General features: G+C 25.1%; 1 protein-coding gene across 2 annotated transcripts in view; it reads left to right on the forward strand.

Moving 5' to 3' along the window:
* Positions 1–22,725, forward strand: part of LOC114127134 (transient-receptor-potential-like protein) — a 39,610-nt gene that overhangs the window by 2,241 nt on the left and 14,644 nt on the right. For both annotated transcript variants that reach the window (XM_050206598.1, XM_027991272.2), the window contains exons 2-7: positions 10,823–11,060; positions 12,315–12,457; positions 16,489–16,690; positions 18,330–18,494; positions 18,749–18,983; positions 22,543–22,695. In XM_050206598.1, coding sequence (XP_050062555.1) covers positions 10,823–11,060; positions 12,315–12,457; positions 16,489–16,690; positions 18,330–18,494; positions 18,749–18,983; positions 22,543–22,695 — 1,136 coding nt within the window. The remainder of the gene's footprint in view (positions 1–10,822; positions 11,061–12,314; positions 12,458–16,488; positions 16,691–18,329; positions 18,495–18,748; positions 18,984–22,542; positions 22,696–22,725) is intronic.

Here is a 22,725-nt window from a genome sequence, read left to right on the forward strand (position 1 = left end):
TGGTATCAGATAGATACCTAAGAATACATAAATTCTTAAAAATCTAATCTTTGTATGAAAAAAAATATAACAGACATTTACTATAGGTTCATACTTACTATAAATTACTATATATTACTAATGATACTTCATTATGAGCTTATATATATATTATATATAATCATATATATTTTAATATTTATTGTGTTTAAATTAAATTAAACGAATCCGGAGCTGCTTTTGACGCTCGTACAAATCAATTTACAATTACCTCATGCGCAGTATCTTCATTAAGTTCTAAGGATCCCTCTGTGCTAATTTTCACGCAGGATTGCAAAGTTTCTTATCCCATTGGAATTTCTTGTTTTTTTTTGTAATCCCATATTTATCGTACTAAAAAAGTGCTCCGTAATGGCCGTTGAAACTGGTACACACATTAAACATTCAGCCAGTTTTTCCAAATTTGTATTTATAAATATGGCAGTGAATTTTTCACGTTTTCTTCTACCAAACTATTTGCAACATACTTATATAATTCAAGTATATCCAAACATTGAATCATTGGTTGGTTCAAGACTATTTAAAAATATAAACAAATTTTCAATACATCTTCTTCGGTTAGGTTAGGTTAGGTTAGGCAAGATATTTTTTCTATAGCTCGCGCAAGAACTTGCGCAAGCCAGGTGTTGATGTTTCTAGATAGTTTAAATATTCTGTGTTGAATGTTGATACACTTTGTGGATGTATTTCCTACTAATAAATTTATTTATGATATTGTCGTACATTCACTCGTTTTAAATTATCGACGAGGCCAAACACTAGTAGTAATATTGGACAGTATATTATACAATTGTTTATAGACGTTATTTTATCGACACCTGTAGTTTATGAATTTATATCTTTCATACGCACACTTAAGGTAAATTATCATAAAATCAAATCATTGTCTGTACGATAATGATATGCAAGTAGTTTATAACCTATTGGATTTTATTGAATTATTTATTATATCAATGTAGAACCCAATTCGGTTAACATTGTACGGATATTTTTAGATAATTTTTGAATTGCAAAGATTTGTCTGCATGCCTAACGATTTTATATGAATATGAAATTATCGTGATCGAAACATGTTATTAAAATTGGTAATAACTATATCGTGTAGAATATTAAAATATTAACAAGGTAAGTAGTACCTAAGACTATATTCGTGTTAAACTATCTACAGAATATTATAAATGTTAACATCATAGCATTTAATATAAAAGCCAAGACCCGTAAAGTTTTAAAAACAATAAAAATGATCAGTCGTGAATTTTAATCGGTTATATAATAATTAGAGCATGAATAAGACATATCTACTTAAAAATATACCTATATTATATAATCAATGTGATATTGGAAACCATAGCGAGAAAACAAAACGATTGTTTACATTTCGATGAACTATTATTTATCGTACATTCGACTTCGTGCAAATTAAGCTCGAGGTCGTGAGTATATATTAAGTATATTATACATACTGTTGACGAAATATAGGTACTCACAGTAATAAATTATAATATATTTAACTCCACTTAACCACGAATGTAAATATAATCACTAATAGAAAACTCCGTTCGCCTACCTATAAAATATTTATATTAAAAGTTTAGAAGTTGTACAATTCGATTTAACTGTACATACGGGACGCGTTTCTATCCATATTAGCATACACATTACATATCATTACTATATTTGATAACAAGCGCCCACTCACACATATAGCTATATTCTTATTTAGTGTTCAGGATCAGTGACGTGTGCGTCAGTCGACTTCGTCGGTTGTTTAATTAATTGGATTATGCCTTTGGTCGTACCTAATGACCGCGACCAGTGATATCCGAACCCAATATTGTTGGATAAATTAAAACTGCTCGCCAGTGTCTAATGAGTCAAGGACCAAGGTTACGTGCACGCGCTGTATATTACGTTTAATTATATGTTCAATAATAATAATTAATAATATTTTATATATGTAACAAATGCGCACTATATAGAAACAGATTGTAGCCATCAACAATGTCTACGGACTGTCGTACCATCACAATATTATATTATATACCACACTATGTGTACTGTGGCACACATAATTTATTGGCAACGAATTTCCAGACAAAATTATCATGTTAAAATATTAGAAAACATAGTATAGTATTTAATTAACAAAAATTGGTTTAACCGTCTAGAAAAAAAATGTCTGCTAGATGGTAGCACACAAATAAGCAATTTGTGCAATAATCAAACATAGCTGCAAGTATTTAATCAATTAGTTTTAGTACCAAGTAACTTAGAAATATCAATACAGTACAAAATTACAGACAAATAGTATATAGATTAATTTAAATGTTTGAATTAAAAAAAAATAATAATAATTCTTTTTAGGAAAAACACAAGATTATTATTATGTATTATGACAAACCATAAAACACATTAATAATTTTATGTCCTGATCTTGTTTTTTTATTTATTATATCAACAAGTAATTGTAAGTTATGGTTTACGGTAGGAAAAGTACAATATATGATTTTGTATTTGTACACGTTGAACATGGAAATGTTAGAATATGTATTTTAGTATTTGGGAACATGTTACTCTGTTAATTTAGTATTTACATCTCACAAAATAACACGTTGTTAGGGAAACTATCGTTGCTACATTCCAAAACCGTTCCATTTTTTTCGTTACATTTATTATATTTTTTTTTGCTCCCAATCAAGTCACTTTAATGTTATTAAGATATCAATTGCTTAACATTTGAAAATAGCTCATTGTTTCTTATAGACTTTTCAGTACTCAAAATTCATGCGATTTCAGATCTCATTAAAATTAAGGCAATGTGTGTGACTTTCATTTGTAAATTTAAAAATAGGCATAATGAAGTTTTAGTAGGTACATGCAACAACATATATCAAGTATTTTTAAGAGTATCTGATGTAACCAAAATGCAGTATTAATAATATTAAATGGCTATTGAAATTATACATTTAATTTCAATTTGAAAATTCTATTCCTACATACTAATGTAATGATGGTGGTTCGACAATTTTATTTGACCGGGACAAGCCTACAATATACCATCCACCACTGCACAAATTCGATATTTGACTAAATAAAATATCAGTTTGACTGAGTTATTAGTACTTATAATACTTATAGTTTTATATTATAATGTATTAATATATATTATTTACTCATAATACAGATAAAAAAATATTAAAAAAATCTCAGGATAAATAATAAGCTACTATGATTGCTATTTCAAACAATTTCAATATAATCAATGATGACCACCCGACCACCCACCCTAAATTTTGACTCATACATGTTTAAATCACCTCTGAATGCAATATAAACGGTTAGTTTTCCTTATACGGGTGTGAAAAGTACGCACATATTATTATTACGTTCAGAGTGTTAGGCAACCATTATCATGTCTTTTGCTGTAAAAATGGTAAACCCAAAACTAGTACGGTATTTATTAATGTGGAATACTGGTACAATCCTCAACCGTCAAGGTTTCCTAAACTATAAAAATAAAATAGACTCATCACTCATAATTTATAAAGCTATAATCTTATCTCAAACAATATGAAAATATAAAAAATTTTAAATATTTTAATTTTTACCGTTTACGTTAATGAAATGTGCACAAAACCACTTTAAATTATGACAACAGAACAAACAATATCTTTATTAAGAGTACCTAAAATATGTATTAGAATAAACTTGTAAGAACAAATAATCCATAATTTTAGTTAGTTATTATAGAATAGTTAAGTTAAAAAAAATTACTTTGCAAGACAAACTACACAAACAACTTATGAGCCACTTAAATAAAGATATTAATTTAAGGCATTTTATGGATTTAATACATTTTTATAATTAATGTATAATATACTAGTAATATTATTATTCTTTTTAAATATTTGTTTTTAACATATTATTTAAATTTAACTATATAGTAGAGAAAGGTTATTTATTAATTATTAGAACTATACAAACATTGTAAATATTTTAGGACCCCTGAAAACGAAGTATTGAAGAGAACCAATATTCTGCGTTTTTAATTTCCTTTGTTATAAAATCTTTTTACCGTACTGTCCGTACTAATATTTTAACAATTATAGAAATTAATTCGCGAGATCTCGTCGGAAACTTGTTATTTTTCAAATTACCTACTCATTTAAACGTCGATGTGAAATATTCAATTATTTTTCTCCGGCCAAGTTGTTGTAAGTTTTAAAATATTTTAATATATTCCCGTTGAGATGAAATTTTTTATTATGATTAAGTTCTTTAAAAATAAGCATGTAAACAGAATTTAGAGCTCTTTTAACAATTAAATACAAAAAGATGTACAGTAATAATATGTGCATTTAATATTTAAAAACATTATTTTACTGGCCTTATAGAAATTTGTATTATCATAGGAGTATAGAACATTCCTTAAGTAGTACAAAAAATTTTAAGAATTTTAATATATTTTGCTTCATGAAGTATATTTAAAAACTCAAAAAATCAAAATTTGAAATGTGAATGAATTCATTATTGAATAAAAACGGGGTTAATCGGGGTAGTTTACACAGGAACTGTTAATTACTTTGTAATATTATTATTTTTATAGTAATATACTATATATTATAATAAGTTATATATATTGATATAATCGGGTTTTGGGATGTATTGAAGCTTTTAGCTTTTGATATTAAATTAGAAAAAAAATTAGATAAGACTAGTAAATATAAAAAGCCTGTGCCATTATCTTATTATAATGAACAAGCTGAACCCGTGCACTTCGTTGCCCGTTAAAATGCCAATTCTATAATATGATTCGAATTTTGATTAATTTGTTATATAATATTCAGTTTAACGGTGGTCAAAACTTAGACATTTTCATTGGCTATTTTGATTCTCAAAAGTACTTGTGTGCGCACCACTTTAAAATCCGAATTTTGTAACTTATCACGCAGCGTAAAAACTTCACAGAAACAATCTAAATATCAATCTTAATATGCCCTGAAATTTTTATCGAAATCGGTTTGGTGGATCTTCAGTTATAAAATTTATTCAAAATGTACACTTCTTTTTATATATATAGAAGATTAAAAATCCCTATTATAATCTTTAGACTATTTACAATTTCACAAAATGTACGACACGATAAAAATAATATTAAGTAATATTATGTTACAAAAATCCTCCAATACTATAAGTGTATAAACATATCATACATATATATTGCGATTATAATATTTTTATCTATTGATTAACCATTAATTACTTGGAAATAATTATATTAAAATTTTGTAAATTTTATTTTTTTTTTCAACGGGCACATAAAATAACTTGGACCCTGTACTACAGATCCCATTCTCCCCCTCTGTTAGGACTTTGAGTGGTATTGTATCACTTTGCAAGTCAAAAATCTTTAGTAAATAATGTTATTTATTATAATAAATTTTATAGACGTAAAACTGCTACCATTATTTTATGAACGTAAACGAAATCACGTGTTATTGGGAACCGATATCACGGTAATCCATATAAAGCAAGTATAATATTACTTGTAAGATTGATAAAATAATTAATTGAGGTATGGATTCAACCGTAAAGGATTGGATGGACATCGATTATGCAAAAGGTATATTATCATAGCCCTTGCGGCGTCATTAATAATGAAGCCGCCAAATATAATACGTATTATGATATAGGTATAAGTCGTGTGTTTACAGAAGGAATTGGAATAATTAACAATTATACTTTATCATAGCTAAAACATTGTTAATACGTCTGCTCAGTTGTATACGTAGCTATTTACGGGGATTGGTGATAGAATATTTATTTTTTAAATTAAGTTCAAAGGTATTAGAGAATAAACAATTCTCCAATTAAGGTGGTGTACTATCATAAGTTTGCGATACAATTATTAAGAGATATATATTTCACTACACTATTTATTTATAGCCCGTTAATGATTATAGCTGATATAATTGGTATACCTAATGTAGTTAAAGAGTAGTTAATAGTAGGTAGGTACCTATCGGCTATCATGTTATACATGATTATATTTGTTTAAAGCTTAAGTCAAAAGAGATATAATAATTAGATATATGTTTAGATACATTTTGTTAGGTACTATTAAAAAAAAAATAATAATAATTGTAATTTAATATTAGTATAGTTGATTTTTAATTAATATATACGTTTTCACTCATCAACATAGTTAAAAGCTAGAATCTATAATGAATAAAACTAACAATGTTTGACCAAAAATAAGTTATTGTATCTGAGAAAAAATAATATATAAATTTTTTTAATTCTGAAAATTCTATACATTTAGAACTTTGTATGATTAACAAAATATATTGAATAATGAAATGGAAACTAAAACAAATAATGAAATGTATCACGATGAATAATCTACAAAAAACAAGTTGCACAATATTTAAAATATCTATTATTATAATTATTGACAATCAAGTTTTAAAATATAGTTTATAATTTAATAAAAATGATAACCTATCAGCAACGGGTTTAATATCTAAACACTTCAACAAATGTCGACTAAATGAATAACAAATAGTTTACGAATCTTATTATTTCAATCACGCGTATAATTTTATTTAACAATATTATAATAACATTTAATAATTATTTTAACGTACTTTTACACTTGTACCTAAGTATATTTAGCGAATAAACATAAAGCGGTGACCTGTCTTTTGTGTTGTACTTTGTAAAATATTAAGACTAGATATCGATCACAAAATAATTACAGTATTATATAACTATTTTCATTGTAAATTATAAAGCAAATCATTATATGGATTGTAAATTATTATTTAAAAGAGGCAACACATTAATAAACTATATTTATCTACATATAATTTTAATGACATGTATAAATATTAAACATACAAATATTGTATAGTAATATTTTAAATATAATTATTTAAATTCAAATAATGAATACCTACCTACTAATTATACCCAATTAGCTCCCATATCTTTATAACTAATTATTCTTAATACATCAAGTTAAATAACTCAAAAACTACTGGTTCGAATTTTGATTTTGATACGTCAAAATTTTCAGAAAAATTATCTTTTAAAAGCATTTAACATATAAAAACAACATTTGTATTTCCATAGGACACTCCTTATAATTAATATGAAAAATCTTAAGAATGTGGTCTTAAAGTATATTTAAAAATTCCAAAGATCAGACGGCTTAATCCAAAAAATTAATTAAATATCATATTTATAACGCTGTTTGGGTAATTAAAATTTATAAATAATACGTTTGATACCTATTTTATTTTTATAAAATTATAGTATACGTTTATGCAATAAAACAACTAAGATTTTTGATTCAATTTTGCTGTAAATAATATTTCAAAATTTTTTATACTAGTATTAGTATTATCTATTTTTTAATATTAAATAGTCGCAAGTAAGAGTTTTTAAATTCTGATAGTGTGTATATTTTTTTAGGATAATATGCCTTACGTTTTTGGTTTCAAATGAATAAATAATATACAATGTTTTAAAATTATACATGTTATAATATGTACATTAAACATTTTTGTGGAAAAGATAGTGCACTATATAATATTGTTTATAAGGATTTTTATCATCCCTGTTTGCCGGGCGCCGTCTGTCTAATGTAATATGGCTCTGATTATACTACGACATATTATTATATTACGTTGACGTCACAGTTTATAGCAGATAACAATATATATTATAATATTACCATCCCCAAACACATGCCATACATAGACTATCTGTTGAATAATTATCTGTACTTATATTAGGTATATCGTGTATAATATAATAACAGTATATTATATTACGTATATTATATTCAACGAGCGTACGCAATAACCACCGACGAAAACGTGCACCTATAGTTACGCGTTGATTACGCAATACGAATTTTAGTCCGGCGCGCACGTTTTCGTTAGGTGTAGTATAGTGAATATGAGTATATCTTAAAATGATATTATTATAAATCATATACCGATATAGGTACAAATAAATGAAATCATTAGATACCTACGTTATTAAAGAAAAATAAATGTAAAAAATATTGGGATAGGTGTAGTACAGACGAACGTTTGCATCGTAAAATCAACACACTGATGTAAATATATAAAATAGACGTACCTTTATAAAACCTACGACAGAACGTCTGATTTTATATAAAATTAGAATGTTGAGATAATGACGATTTCTTTCAAAAATTCAACAATGTAAAAATCGTAAAATATTTTATTTATTAATGTGCGCCAAATCGAATTGACAATTGTGCGACCAACATAGGCGTTGACAATTTTTTTAATTTTGAATAGCGATTATTATATAGATGATTCATATAATAATGTTATTTTCAATCGACGATTATACAAACATCGCGAATCACTGCATAATATTATAAATTATAACCAATGGCGTGCACTAAAACGCGCTTACAATGCACTGATCGTGCACATGATGCACATTTTGCGTTAAATTGGCTATTGTGCGGATTAGTTGATTGTAAACACATTTTGCGCTTTATTGTTTTTAATTACGATAATTATATTTTATAATTATTTACAAACAAAATCAACCATACCTTCTTTATTAATATTAAAACGATTATTTTCGCATTCGTACTAGATAGTAGATACCCCTACCCAGTCATTAGAATGTTCTAATCGTAAAATATTGTATTCGATATTTAAACTACGGATCTAGTTTTATCAAATAAATAAATAAACTTGTCAGAAACTCGTTTGCAGACCTATGTATTAATATTGTCTTAAAATGAAATGAATGTAAAGTTTATTGTTCACGTGATTTTGTGTATACGGCGATTTTTGAAATCCTGCATGTCGGATAACTTTGATTTTGAGATTATGGTCACACTGAAACTAGTTTAGCTTGTAATTTATTATAAATTCAAATAATTCAACGACATGAAAATATTAAATGCATAAAACATACTATGTTTTGTTTATTTACTAATTATATAGTTGATATTATGCACATTTATACTTGACTTTTGTATTTATAATCCAACAATATTTATTTTACTACTTTAAAAATATTTTAAGGAAAAAATAAATAAATTAGTTACCTACCTACTTATAACGATTATATATTAATTTAAACACACTATTTTTTCCATCTTAGAATACCACAGGTATACATTTTTCCTTAATATAATAAACTTAAGTGAAAATTGTAAGTACCTAGTAATATTTACTATTATTAGTGTTATACAATTTTAGTTTAAATTAAAATGTGTTTAAGTTGTTTTTAATATTTTAATTTTAAAGTAGACTAGTAACTATACAACTTATTGTTGAAGCCTAAACAGTAATAACTTTATTACAGAGATAGTAATAAAATATATATATATGTATATTTCTTTTTCGTGTTTTAATTATTAATTTATAAAATTTACATATTTTACATATATTTGTACGAATAATATATAGTTCGACTATTTTGTTTATTAATTTAATTTTTAATCATAAAAATAAAAAATCGAATGAAAAATAATTAAGGTTTATTATTCAAAAAGTAGAAAGTGATAATAAATATTATACTACAAACAATGCGAATTATAATGGAATTAAAGAAATATTTGAATAATATCTTTTGTATAGTATTCAATATAACGCACATAATAATATACTGAATTATCCAATTATTCAAACTATTTATTTTTTTCATAATCTTTTTAATTTTTCAATCGTTAAAATGTTTTTTTTTTCAACTAATTAGGTTTACATATTATTACATACGGTGAACTTTGACATTAACACGCAGTTTATAATACTATTTATTCATAATTTATTTAAATAACTATTCGTTCGTAGTCTATCGTTTCCAATAATTTAAAGTAGGTATACTATGTATACTCCAATTACCAATAGCTAGGATAAATCAATTAATTTATTATGAATCCAATAAAAATATCATTAAGTATAATTATTTTTAAGTATTCATGTTATAATTGATTTATTTAGATATTTATTTGAGCATATTATGTAATTTATACAAACCGTTGTTTCGATTTGTTGAATATTGTTATCGTCATTAAAACATCATGTCTGTATTCGTAAATTTCATATAACTATGCCCGAACCAATCATTATATAAAAATGTTCAAACTGCATTCAGTTTGATCATTTCATAGAACTTATAAATATTCATTTTATTTGAAAGTTGTATGCGTATTTCGATTAGCTTAGTATTACATAATGTCGTTATTATACAATATATAAATAAATATAAATACGTACTATTATAGTATAATTTTGAAATAATAAATACCTACCTATATATAGTATCTAATAATATCTAAATTGTAACTTTTTATTCATCTTAGAGAATATAATTCGTTTTTATACTATTGTTATTTAATTTGAAAAAATTTAAATATTTTTATAACACATATTATTATTTAAACTATATTTCAATAAGTAACTATTAAAATAGAAGCAATAATCTATATATTAAAAATATTAATTATTCTTACGACCATTAATTGGTATTCATCATAAAATAGATGTTATAATAATTATATTATATTATATAATGATCGGTATGAGTGCAATTAAAATAATACCTTCTTCTGTCCTGTTTGTAATTCTACCCTCACTTGTTCACTTATACGAGCTTATTATATTATTTTCCAACTGTATTTACTTGTCATAGAAGCTTAAATATTACATCTAAGTTTAATCGTATCGAAATTAGCTCCATAACAGTATTAATTCACGAAAAATTGTTTTTTCTTGAATAGGATGATCCAACGAGCTTTTCGATCGGGGCACATAGACATCAACTGCGTTGACTCTTTTGGTCGAGGTGCCATCAACCTAGCGATCGAAGGTGAAAATTTGGAGATGCTCGAAATGCTGGTGGTAATGGGTGTGGGACCCAAGGACAATCTATTACATGCCATTAATGCCGAGTTCGTCGAAGCTGTGGAGCTTCTCCTCCAGTATGAAGAGCTAGTGCACACAGAAGGTGAACCATACGTGAGTAACTGTAAAACGTCTAATTTATTGTATTCAATATAATATATTTTTGTTTAACAGTTGTTACATTCAATCTATTTAAAAATTAAAAAACGATCAAGATCAAAATTATTATTATTCGTTTGGAAACAACCATTTAATTAAAATAATATTTTTCAATAATTTTAAAATTATATAGATCATAATATATTACTACATAATTATTTTAAAATACCTTAAATAATATTCTGATTACTATTTACTATGCATGCTAGTTACAAATTGTAGCTGTTCATATATCTAATATATGAGTATTATATGCGTGGTGGTTAAAATTTTATGTTATCCGTTTATATAATCATTATAAGTTATAACTAAGTACCTATTTATTTATTTGAAACCATTAATCATTTAACCTTGTCATTATTAATACGTTCAATTATATTAATAAAACCAAAACATAGCAGTTGTTATTATTTACAAATAGTGTTAACTAAATAATAAATGTTTACATAAACATTAATTATAATATGTATTTATTATTTATAAATGATGCATAATTTATAGTCCTGTTATCACGGTTCTTCGCAAATACCATATTCTATTGGCAAAATCAGTACATAAGATTTAGAAGAAACATATAAAAACCATAAATTCATAACATTCTAATTTTCAATAGGTAATAAATACACGACACTTAGCATTAGTTTTTGTACCGATGAATTTGAAACCCATAAACAAACTTTATATTAGTATATTAAATGTAATTTAAAAATGATAAAACAGTGTTTAATATTTAATATAGGTACCTACTCAATAACAGTATTATTCTATCGCTCTTTATCTACTTTGAACGACTTCTTCAATGATTAATGCTATATTACGATAGAAGTTTAACGGAGTTACAGAAAATAATTTAACCCGCTGCCTACCCAAATGCCATACAGTGGCATTTACAATATACCAAACTAACGTCCAAACTCTCCAAACCCTTTTAAAAACTAAAAAACACCTCCTGGCCCCTCTTGAACAAATCTTTAGAGTTTCTTCTCGCTACTACGAGTTTGACCCACTAACCAGTTAGCCCAATTTATTATATATTTTATAGTTTATATAGTTGAATTGATACCAATGTCCGATAATAAAGTATAACCAATATTATACATACCGAATGTATATTTGGTTATGCCAGTCAATAATTGTTGTAAATATTCGTAGATATACGCGTATATCAGAACATAGATTGTTTTAATAATCCTAATAATATTTTATTAGAGTTGGGAAAAAGTCGATTGGAACACTGCTTATTTCACTCCTGATATCACACCGCTCATTTTGGCTGCACACAAGAATAACTATGAGATCATTAAAATGTTACTGGATCGAGGAGCAACACTTCCGATGCCACATACAATCAAGTAAACTTATATTATCTATTGCGATAGACACCACATTCGTATATTGTACTATATCCGTCTTAAAACATAATAAAATATGGTGAATTAGCGTTTAAATTCTACAATACCGATTTTGTTTTTTTTAGCTTTAATAGTAAATTGAACTAATACATAAAATGTAAATTTTAGAACATTTCTTGTGTTTTCTTGCTGGGTTTTCACGGTATTTATTTTTAAAGAAATTATGTACCTAGGTAGTTAAAATATCGTAAAAAGTCAATGAAAGAACACAAATAATGTTCTTTATTTAAATTTAATGATATGGCAATTCACTCTAATAATATTATTTAGCTAACAGGATAAAATTGAAATAGGTAGCTAAACGAAAATTTGTTTGCGTTATACATTTATACGTTTGAAAGGTGGAGACAGCATATACGGGTATGGGTGTTATTCCTCTTTTAAATGTTATTTTGTTTTATATAAAATCTTTTTTTATGAAAATTCGCATGCTAATACCAACAACACTGTCCAATGTATTATTTTTATTTTTTTCTCCCTTTTTCCTTCGATTACTTTATTAATATAGCATTATAGTATATATTATCAAACAATTTTTTATTTTTTTCTAGATAAATTCTCTTATCTTCAATTATCCGCGTCTTGAAATTATTTGAACTACATCCCATGCTTAACAAACGTTTACTACATATATTGTACAATTACGTCATAAATACTATAATCTCGGCGTAGTCGGTTACTATTATAACTGTTTAAACGTATTGATAGTTGTATATAATATTATACGCATACAGAGTGGCTAGTCAAAAACTAATTACTTTATATTATAAGAAGAAGGGTACATATAATATTTATATGAATAAGATTTGAGAAATTTAACTCTAGTGGGTTAAAAACCTTGAATCACAGAGAAACTCTATTTAATTATCATTCGTAAAAGCGTGAAGAAATTGTCATCAGGAAATTATGTACCCGTTTTATTATTAATTATTCAATTGATTTTTAATAAAATTATATTGATTATGCTTGCACAACTTATAGAAATTCTGATACTATTTATGACATCAACCGATTTATCACGCTAAAAAAAATTAATAGTTACATTTAAATATTTAATAAATTATGATATGTATACTGTATAGTAGGTATATAAAATCTTTCATAACATTTAAAAAAATATAATTTTCTTTAGTTTCAAATATGGTATAGTCATCACATTCAATAAGACATTCGTTGTTCTATAGTTATATAGAGTGGGATCATCATTATACTATTCAAAGGTCAAACGACTCCGAGCTAATGATTTTAAAGTTACCTACTATTTGAATTTTTAGCATTTTAAATACCACCTATGTACGTAAGTAATTACTAATTATATAGTATACGAGTGAGTTAAAATTGAATTAATGTATATAATCAATCGACACATTATTATACATAATATAGTTTTTCAAAAATCGGAATAAAATTATCTTTTAATTCGCGTGGCTATTATATAATTATGCAGTAACTGGCACGTAGAATCATGAACAGATTTTAGCTTATAAATTGTGTTTTAAATTAAAATATATTAATTATTCTACATAAAAACGTTTTTTAGTATGCTGACGGAAATATTATATATTTTTTATTAACGTATATAAATAAATAACGTATATTTTATTGTTTTGCCCGTACTGAATTTCATCGATATTTATATGAGTAAAATAATATTATAGTCCCGAATTAATGAACGTTAGTCCGAAGAGCACGTTAATTATTTATATTAGTAATAAACTAAACAACAGGCTCACACCCATTACATTTAACCATAGGTTCCTTCTTTGAAATGTATATTAATTATAAGTACCTACCTATTACTTACAACCCGTTCGTCAAAATACGAGTTATATAATATTTATCAATTTTTTTTTCTATTTTATCTAACAGCTTGTTTCCATTATTTATTACGCTTAAATTATTATTATTATACATGCTAAATCACCAATTTAAAGACCTATAATTTTAGTACCTACCTATAATCATGTTATCGTTTTCATGTACGTCACAAGTAAGGCTCGGAAGAAAATGACTTTTTTTATTATTTGAACATCTTAAATAGTGCTTTCATTTCTAGAACATGTGTTTAATATTATTCGAATCTAAATAACGAATTTTTGAATGGCATTTTTTTTTTTTGTAATTTACATTATTTTAAACTTATTTCCAATAATTTTAAAAAAAAACGATCATGCCTTTTTTCATTTATTATTTTTGCAACATTTTACAACTAAATTTGTTTTTAAATATATTTTTAAACCATTAAACAATTTTAATTAAAAATTAGTTTTTTAAACAAAGAAGTTTTAATGATTTTTTTAAAAAAAAATATATATATATATATAATTATACTATTGATTCTGTTATATTTTATTACTTTTTATTAAACATAATTTAAAATATAAAATTTAATACATTTAAGTTAGTTAAAAAAAATTGTTTTATGATTTTTTTTCAAAGTTTCTTGATTATTATTTTCTGTTTTTAATTTTGGAAGTATGAAATCCTATATTTTTTTTCCTATTAATTAGCTTTTAGTAAAAAACTATTCCAACTTAATAATTAAATTTTCTTCATAATTTTAAACAATTATACACCATTATTGACAAAACAAATAATATGATAAAAACAATATGAATTTAAATGACAAAACCCGCTTCTAATATAAAGATTATTGTTTTAATCATAATTAAAGTTGAGAACGGAAAAAAAGTTGTGAGTGATATTAGGGAATCGAGTAAAATTTAACGTTTGGAGACTAAGACGACTAATCAAAAATTATATGTGAAAAGTCGTTAACACTTTCGCTAGAACCTTTATAAGTGTGCAAAGAGGAGAGTAATTTAAACTAAGTAAAAAAGGCATGCTTAGGTAAAAGCGAATGACACGCACTCAGAGTCTGTTGAAAAGGACAATAGATAGTAGATCTGTGTTGTTGAACCAAGTTTTTTTTGGGGTATCCTGGGGACAATATTTTTGTACTTGAATTTTATAATTTGGGAGTTAAGTAAGTTCCCACACGAAAGATAGTAGGCAAGTGGTTATGTATGTAAGTTCTTACACGAATAAAAATATATCTGTACATAACTTCTTAAATACTAACAAAAATACACCGACCGGGTATAATTCTTTACGCAATGATACAACACGATTACAATCTACTTATCTCTATTACCTATGATTAGATAAAGGGTAATCCACTGGTTGAATTCAGTACTCGTCAATCAATTATTAGTAGAAGTAACAATACAAGTTATAAAAATGGACGTAATTTCTTATATGTACAGTGAAAAGGGAAAACTCTTTTAATTCATAATAATTATAAATTGTATTAAAACACATCAGTAAATCAAATATATGTATAAACTTGGATGTATTATTTATTATAGATTAGATGCATTTTTCGTGTAGGATAACTTACGTATGCATGGGTTATTTTCATCTTCTACATCTTGTGTGGGAACTTACATTCGCCCATAATCCGGCGCATCCGAGTTGGGTCCCAAGTACTATCATCTAATCGCAAGTACTACACTAGTTGAGTCAGGGATTATTTTCATTTTTAAGAAAGTAACAAACTTCTTATGTAAATATACAATACAAATGAAAAAATATTAAATATGTTGACATTGAAGGACACTTGTCAATTTTTTGAATTCTCATAGCCCTCTATTAGCTATTTTAGCGATTCCTTTTTTTGATCTTTTCTCATATTAAATGTGTAAATGTCAAATTATTATATAATTTTATTCACTAAAAGAAAATTAAGGACCCAATTAGGATGCAGCTCTATAATTATTACGATAAGTATAACAAAAGTACCTATTATATTGCTTAAATTATTATTATTTTTATTATATAATATATAACTACACGCATTCGATATTTAATCGATTTTTAAATGTTTTATGAAAATCTATTTTATGATTATAATACTATGATAATGAAAATAATACAATAAACGATGATAATAATAATAACGTTTTATTCAGGTGTGGATGTGATAAGTGTATTACATCTTCGAAAACAGATTCGTTGCGATACTCGATGTGTCGAGTAAACGAATATAGAGCATTGGCTAGTCCATCGCTGATTGCACTTTCATCAGCTGATCCAATACTCACTGCGTTCCTGCTGTCTTGGGAGCTGAGAAGATTAGCCAGAATTGAAAAAGAATTCAAAAATGAATACGTGGTAAACACATTTCCAATTTATAAAATCGCAAGCGCAGTGGTATTTTGTTAAATTTCACAGAAAAAAACCGTCTACCTAGACGACTTTCGTTATCGCCAATAGACGCTTACGTTTTCTTTTTTTTAAGATTCTGAGCAATAAATGTATTTATATTACAATGATGTGTGTATTTTTTTGTAAATATTTACAAGATTTATAATTGAAAAAATCCTTTGACTGTGAACTTACAACTACTGAAATACTTTTGTTAGAAAAAGTGAATCTAATTAATATTTGGGTCAAAATTAAAAATTCCCAGTAGTTTTCATAATAATTGGTAGAAACAAAGTATAAATAGGGGAAAGCTAAAATTTCTAGGCAAAACTAGTTTTTGAAAAAATTATTTTCTTATTTTATTGTAATTTAAAAACAAATAACCATCGATACTTGATATTTTTGGCAAATGTATAGATATGTTAGCATTTTTAATATACATGGGATTTTTTATATTTTTATGGTTCTTAATAATTGTGCCATACCTAAAAAATATTAAAGATAAAATGAAAATTTATGCAAATAATTTTGTAGTCTAAAATTTTTAATTTTTTTAACTTAGACTCGAAAATGTAATAAAAGTTTTCTCATAAGTTGTTATTAGAAAGCTATTTAAAAATATTACAGATATTATATAGGAACAATATTTTATATAGATATTTGAAGTTTAAATACTGATAACATTAGATATTTTAACGACGAAAAAACATTTTAGTTATTTAGTTTTGGTCAAAAATATTATTCACGGAGACTTAAATCTTTTAATATATTTAATATAGAATATATATATATGTTATACATGTTTATTTTAAAATAAAGTTTTGAAAATAGTATATAGATACCTATTTAGTTGTATGACTGTTTTGGAGCAGATTTGTTTTATTTATGTACTGAATTAATTTAATTCAAACTTAACACATACATTTATTACAGTAACTTACTTAGTGACAGCACAGTTACATACTTTCCTCTCTTTTTTTTTAAGATTTATTAAAGTTTCGTATTTCTAATATTTTCTACACATTATTTTCCTTTTATAAATAATTATGAGATTATTAAATGACTTATAATTTACAGGAATATTCAAATAAATATTTATTTTTATTTTTAATCATCTATTGTGTCTATAGAATTACAAGGGTTATAAATATAGCTCTCAATCTAGTATATAGAGGTTATCATTGAATAAAAAGAGATGAAGTGATAAAAAATTGTAATTTTAATATAACTTAATAAAACAGTAAATCTAGAAACTAAAAGTTCAAATTATCATCAGAATTAACCCAACCTATATTAATTAAGACATATTATAATATTATACAGTAATATTTGTTTATAATAATAATACAAAAAAAAAGTATTTATAAATCAAACTAATTACATAATATGGTTCTATATATAATCATATCCTAATATGTACTCAAATAACGATTTTTTTTTTTAAATATCTTAAATTTTCGCTTAGAAGTTAAAACATTTTTCGCTTTTTCGGTAATTTTTATGTTTGATTTTAGGCAAATAATATCTCATGATTTTCAATACAGTATCAAATAGTTTTAAAATATATTCAATTTTAATGGTTGATTTATTAATTTATATTCAATAGGAACTCCGACAACAATGTGAAACATTCGCTGTTGACCTGCTTCGACAAACACGAAGCTCTCACGAATTAGATGTGATTTTAAAACATGACTCGGAAAATGCTCCTAGCATAGGATCCATGAAGCTAAGACTCATTGAGCTTGCAATAAAATACAAGCAAAAAAACGTAAGTTGGTAACTTTTTCATATTAAACATCAAAAATAATTTGATATTTTAAAATTATTATATTAATTATTACATAATATATTTTTATGTATCGTAATTACAATCATTTTAAGACTAATAACAATAATATAGATTATAATTTAATGATACGATTTTGAAAATATAGAAGGTATTTCGAGATTAGCTTGAACATTGAAAGTAAGCAAGACGTATAAAATAATATGATAGAACTTTTTGTTTTATTTTTATTGTAGTTTGTAGCACATCCGTATATACAACAACTTTTGGCAACTGTCTGGTACGAAGGTCTTCCTGGATTTCGTCGTTTACGACTTTATAAGCAAATAATTGAAATCATCAAAATCGTTTACTTTTTTCCATTCTATTGTCTTGTGTACTTATACGCACCCAGCGCTCAGATTGGAAAAGTAATGGAAAAACCATTTATGAAATTTTTAATTCATTCATCTTCCTATCTTTCATATTTAGGTAAGTAAATATACTACATAATATGCATATCATAATATTAAAATTGATAACAGTAGGTTTCAATCATACGTTTAGAATTTTTAGATAAGACAACTATTACGGCGTAGGTAGTTGTCACATTCATTATTAGTTATTACGTATTGGAATTATTTGACATTTTTTATTTTTTAATAATGTTGGTGAATTTTTTCCCGTGCCTAAACGATAAGTTCCTTATGTCTCCAATCGCAATATTTCCGGTAGTTTAGAATGTACTTTGAAATATTTTTTAAATTACAAGACTTTACCACATTGTATTTAATAAATTGATTATTATTTTTCATCGTAGTAATATTTTAGATTTTACTTTTTAAATCCATATTTTTAATTTATTGCATAAACACTTAATTAAATTTCTTTTTTATCATTAATTATATATCTATCATATCTATTAATTTCAAAATTCTTAGTTTTTTTTCTGTATAAGCATTTAACGTTTTTACTTTTTATGACCATAGTGGTACTGTGAATATTTGTCTTAGTATCTTGTGATACTATCTTAACTCAGCCGCCATAATGTCATACAACTCTTGCTTTTTTTCTAAATATGCGGAGCGTCGGAACCACGGCTATAGATAATATATATATATATAGAGATAATATAGATAATATAGATAATATTATTATCTATAGCCATGGTCGGAACCTATATAAATAATTAACTATTAGTTCTATGTCCGATGTTTAAAATTAAAAAATGTTTATCCATGTTTAAAAATGTTTACCACTATCTCTATGTTTAATTAAATGAAGTAAAATGACTGCAAACATTGAATTCGGAAACACTGAGGACAATATCTCGTGAAGTATACATACGCATGTTATATGAGTATTATCAAATTTTATTATAAATTAAATTTTATCTGTATTAACGGTTTTCTAGTAGTTATAAAAAACAAAACTATTACACAGATATTTAATTTAGAAGATATAGTGGTTAACGTTTTATTTCGTTTTGTAACGTCAATACCTTATGTTAATTTTCTTGGTTAATCAATGTACCTATGTGTTATTTCTCATTGTGTCTGTATACATATTTATATAGGAAATTATAATATTATAATAGCCACAAAACTGGTGAACGACCTATTTATCATATTATATGATTCAATTACGTATTTGTTATTGCTTTGTAAAAATTTTGAATAATAAATTCACATATATTTAATAATTTAAGTTAGATTATCTATGTATACGTACATCTGCTGTTTAAATATGTTTTAGTAGGAATATGTTTACGTTTTTAACTAATAAATTGATAAAACTTATAGCTAATAGTTACTTTTATTTATTTTGTATAGAAGAGATGGACAAAATAAAAATAAAACCATTAATTAATACATTCTTAGCAGATTCCTATTATCACATCCCGTTATTACCCGTAGAATAAAAACTAAACATCTATCTATGTTTAACAAATATATAGGTCAAATTAACAAACCGTTAAATATTATGTTAATTTGAATTTTTTAAGTATTCAAAAATGGGGTATTGTATCATATAATGTTTATTTTCAAATTGATTTTACACAATAACAGTACTACAAACACAGTGAAATTCGTTTATTTTTAAATAGTTAATAGTATCTACACTTAGATCAGTGGTTTTCAATGTTATTGAACTCACTCTCCATTTTAGTAATATTATTATTTATTTTACAGCCGATGATTCATGTTTATTGTTTATATGTGTAAATTTTTTTTTTTAATTAAGTTATTGATGTTACAATTGTGTTTATTTTATTTACTTTATACAATTAAAAAAATATATTTTTTAAACTATTTAAAGTATATCGCGATCCAATTTCGGAATGTGAACCAACAGTCATCACTGATCTAGTTCATTTATTATATTATTGATGACTCTATACATAAATTAATTAATTACCTAATAATATTTCCTAATTATACATACAATAATAAGGATCTACAAACTACAAAGTATAATATGAACTAGCTTATAGGTTCAGTGCATATTATTATAGTTAAATAGTTTCTACCTAAAATATACGAATCATCTTACATTCTTATCATTAATAAAAAAAAGTCAGGAAGTTTCAAAATTCCAAAAAATGTTCACGCTATAATTACATTTATAAACTATAATTATAGTCGGGATACTAATAAATTATAAGTTTTAATTCTTAAGTATAAGTGCAAGTCTAATTATTAAACAAACGGTTAATATAATTCAAATGATAAGAACAATTAAAAAATTAATTATCATAAGATAGTATCAAAAGTAAGAAGAAGGTATTTAAATATTTGAGTACATTTCCGTCATGTGCACAACTAAAAGATAAGAAATTTATTTTTTATTTTTCATTTTCGAATAGAAAGTCGTACTTATAGGTCTAATACAAGACAAATTAGATATTCAATTTTTTTTTACCTTTATACGATTATTTTTGATACGTATATTAGAAAAAGACACAACTAATAATATCGACGCACAAAGAAGATTTACAATAGTATACTAATGTAGCACACGTGGTTGCTGCGCGAAAATTCTAGAACGTTCAATGATTATGACGGTACATATACAACGATATTCAACTATAACATTGAGACTATTGAGAGATATTTAAAATGAGATAAAGCTCTACGGTATCATTTTTTTTTTTTTTTTTTTAGGGGGGGGGGAATCGTACAATAAGTTATTTACCACGGTAAAATTGTTTATAATTATTGCATAAATAATTAAATGGTATACTTACATCAAGTAAGAACATACTACACCGCTGTGCTTGCAGTAATATATTATTAAAACATAATCACTTAATTGTATTACTTTATTGTACATATTGTGCAAATTATAATTTAGAAAAAAAATGCATGGTACCAATTATTTCATTACATTATTAACTTTTTGGATATATCAGTTAAAAAGATACATAATAATCTTTATTATTTTCTGTCCAAAATGCTAACAAAATAATAATATAACAAAATAAGTTTTTAAAATCCACGTATATTTAAAAAATTATAAAACATTCTAGTATATGGTTTACGTATAATTTTCTGAATGATCCTTTTTCCATATGTATTAAAATAATAATATTTATCATACCTAATGGCTTATTATAATAGATAAACAATCAGTACATATATTTACAAATTTTAATATAAGTATAAAATGTCTATATTCTTACAAATGTTACTATAAAATGTAGTTCCCGCTACCTGCAATAATTTACTATTCAGTTATTTATAATTATAAGTACACATTGTTTCCAAATACCAATAATAATCAGGAAGGAAACATATGAACTGACTTTGATAAAAGTGTGCAGTGGTGCTGTAAGAAATATATAATAATAATAGTAATTCGTCATGATTTAAATTTAAACCATATGTATCGTATTATATCAATGATTAAGTGCGTACAAATGTTAGGAATTTTTTTAGTATTTTTAAACTTAAAAAGTACAAATTTAATTTAATTTAAAATAAAAATACATTACTTAATATAAATATACTTATGAGCTTAACAACATTGACACTTGTTTTTTTTACTATAGGTTTATTGGTATTGGTGTCGCAGAGGGCCGAAACGCAGTTTATAGAGCTCTTCGGGTCCGAGTCAATGAATAAAAGTTTGCGATTGCGACAACTTCGGCAACGCGGCAATGGACCATCGTACATAGAGCTCTTGATCTTGCATTTTGTCATCGGTAAGATGAGTGAATAGTGGATCCATATGT

Source organism: Aphis gossypii, chromosome 1 (assembly GCF_020184175.1).
Source record: "Aphis gossypii isolate Hap1 chromosome 1, ASM2018417v2, whole genome shotgun sequence".
In the NCBI taxonomy this organism is placed as follows: domain Eukaryota; kingdom Metazoa; phylum Arthropoda; class Insecta; order Hemiptera; family Aphididae; genus Aphis; species Aphis gossypii.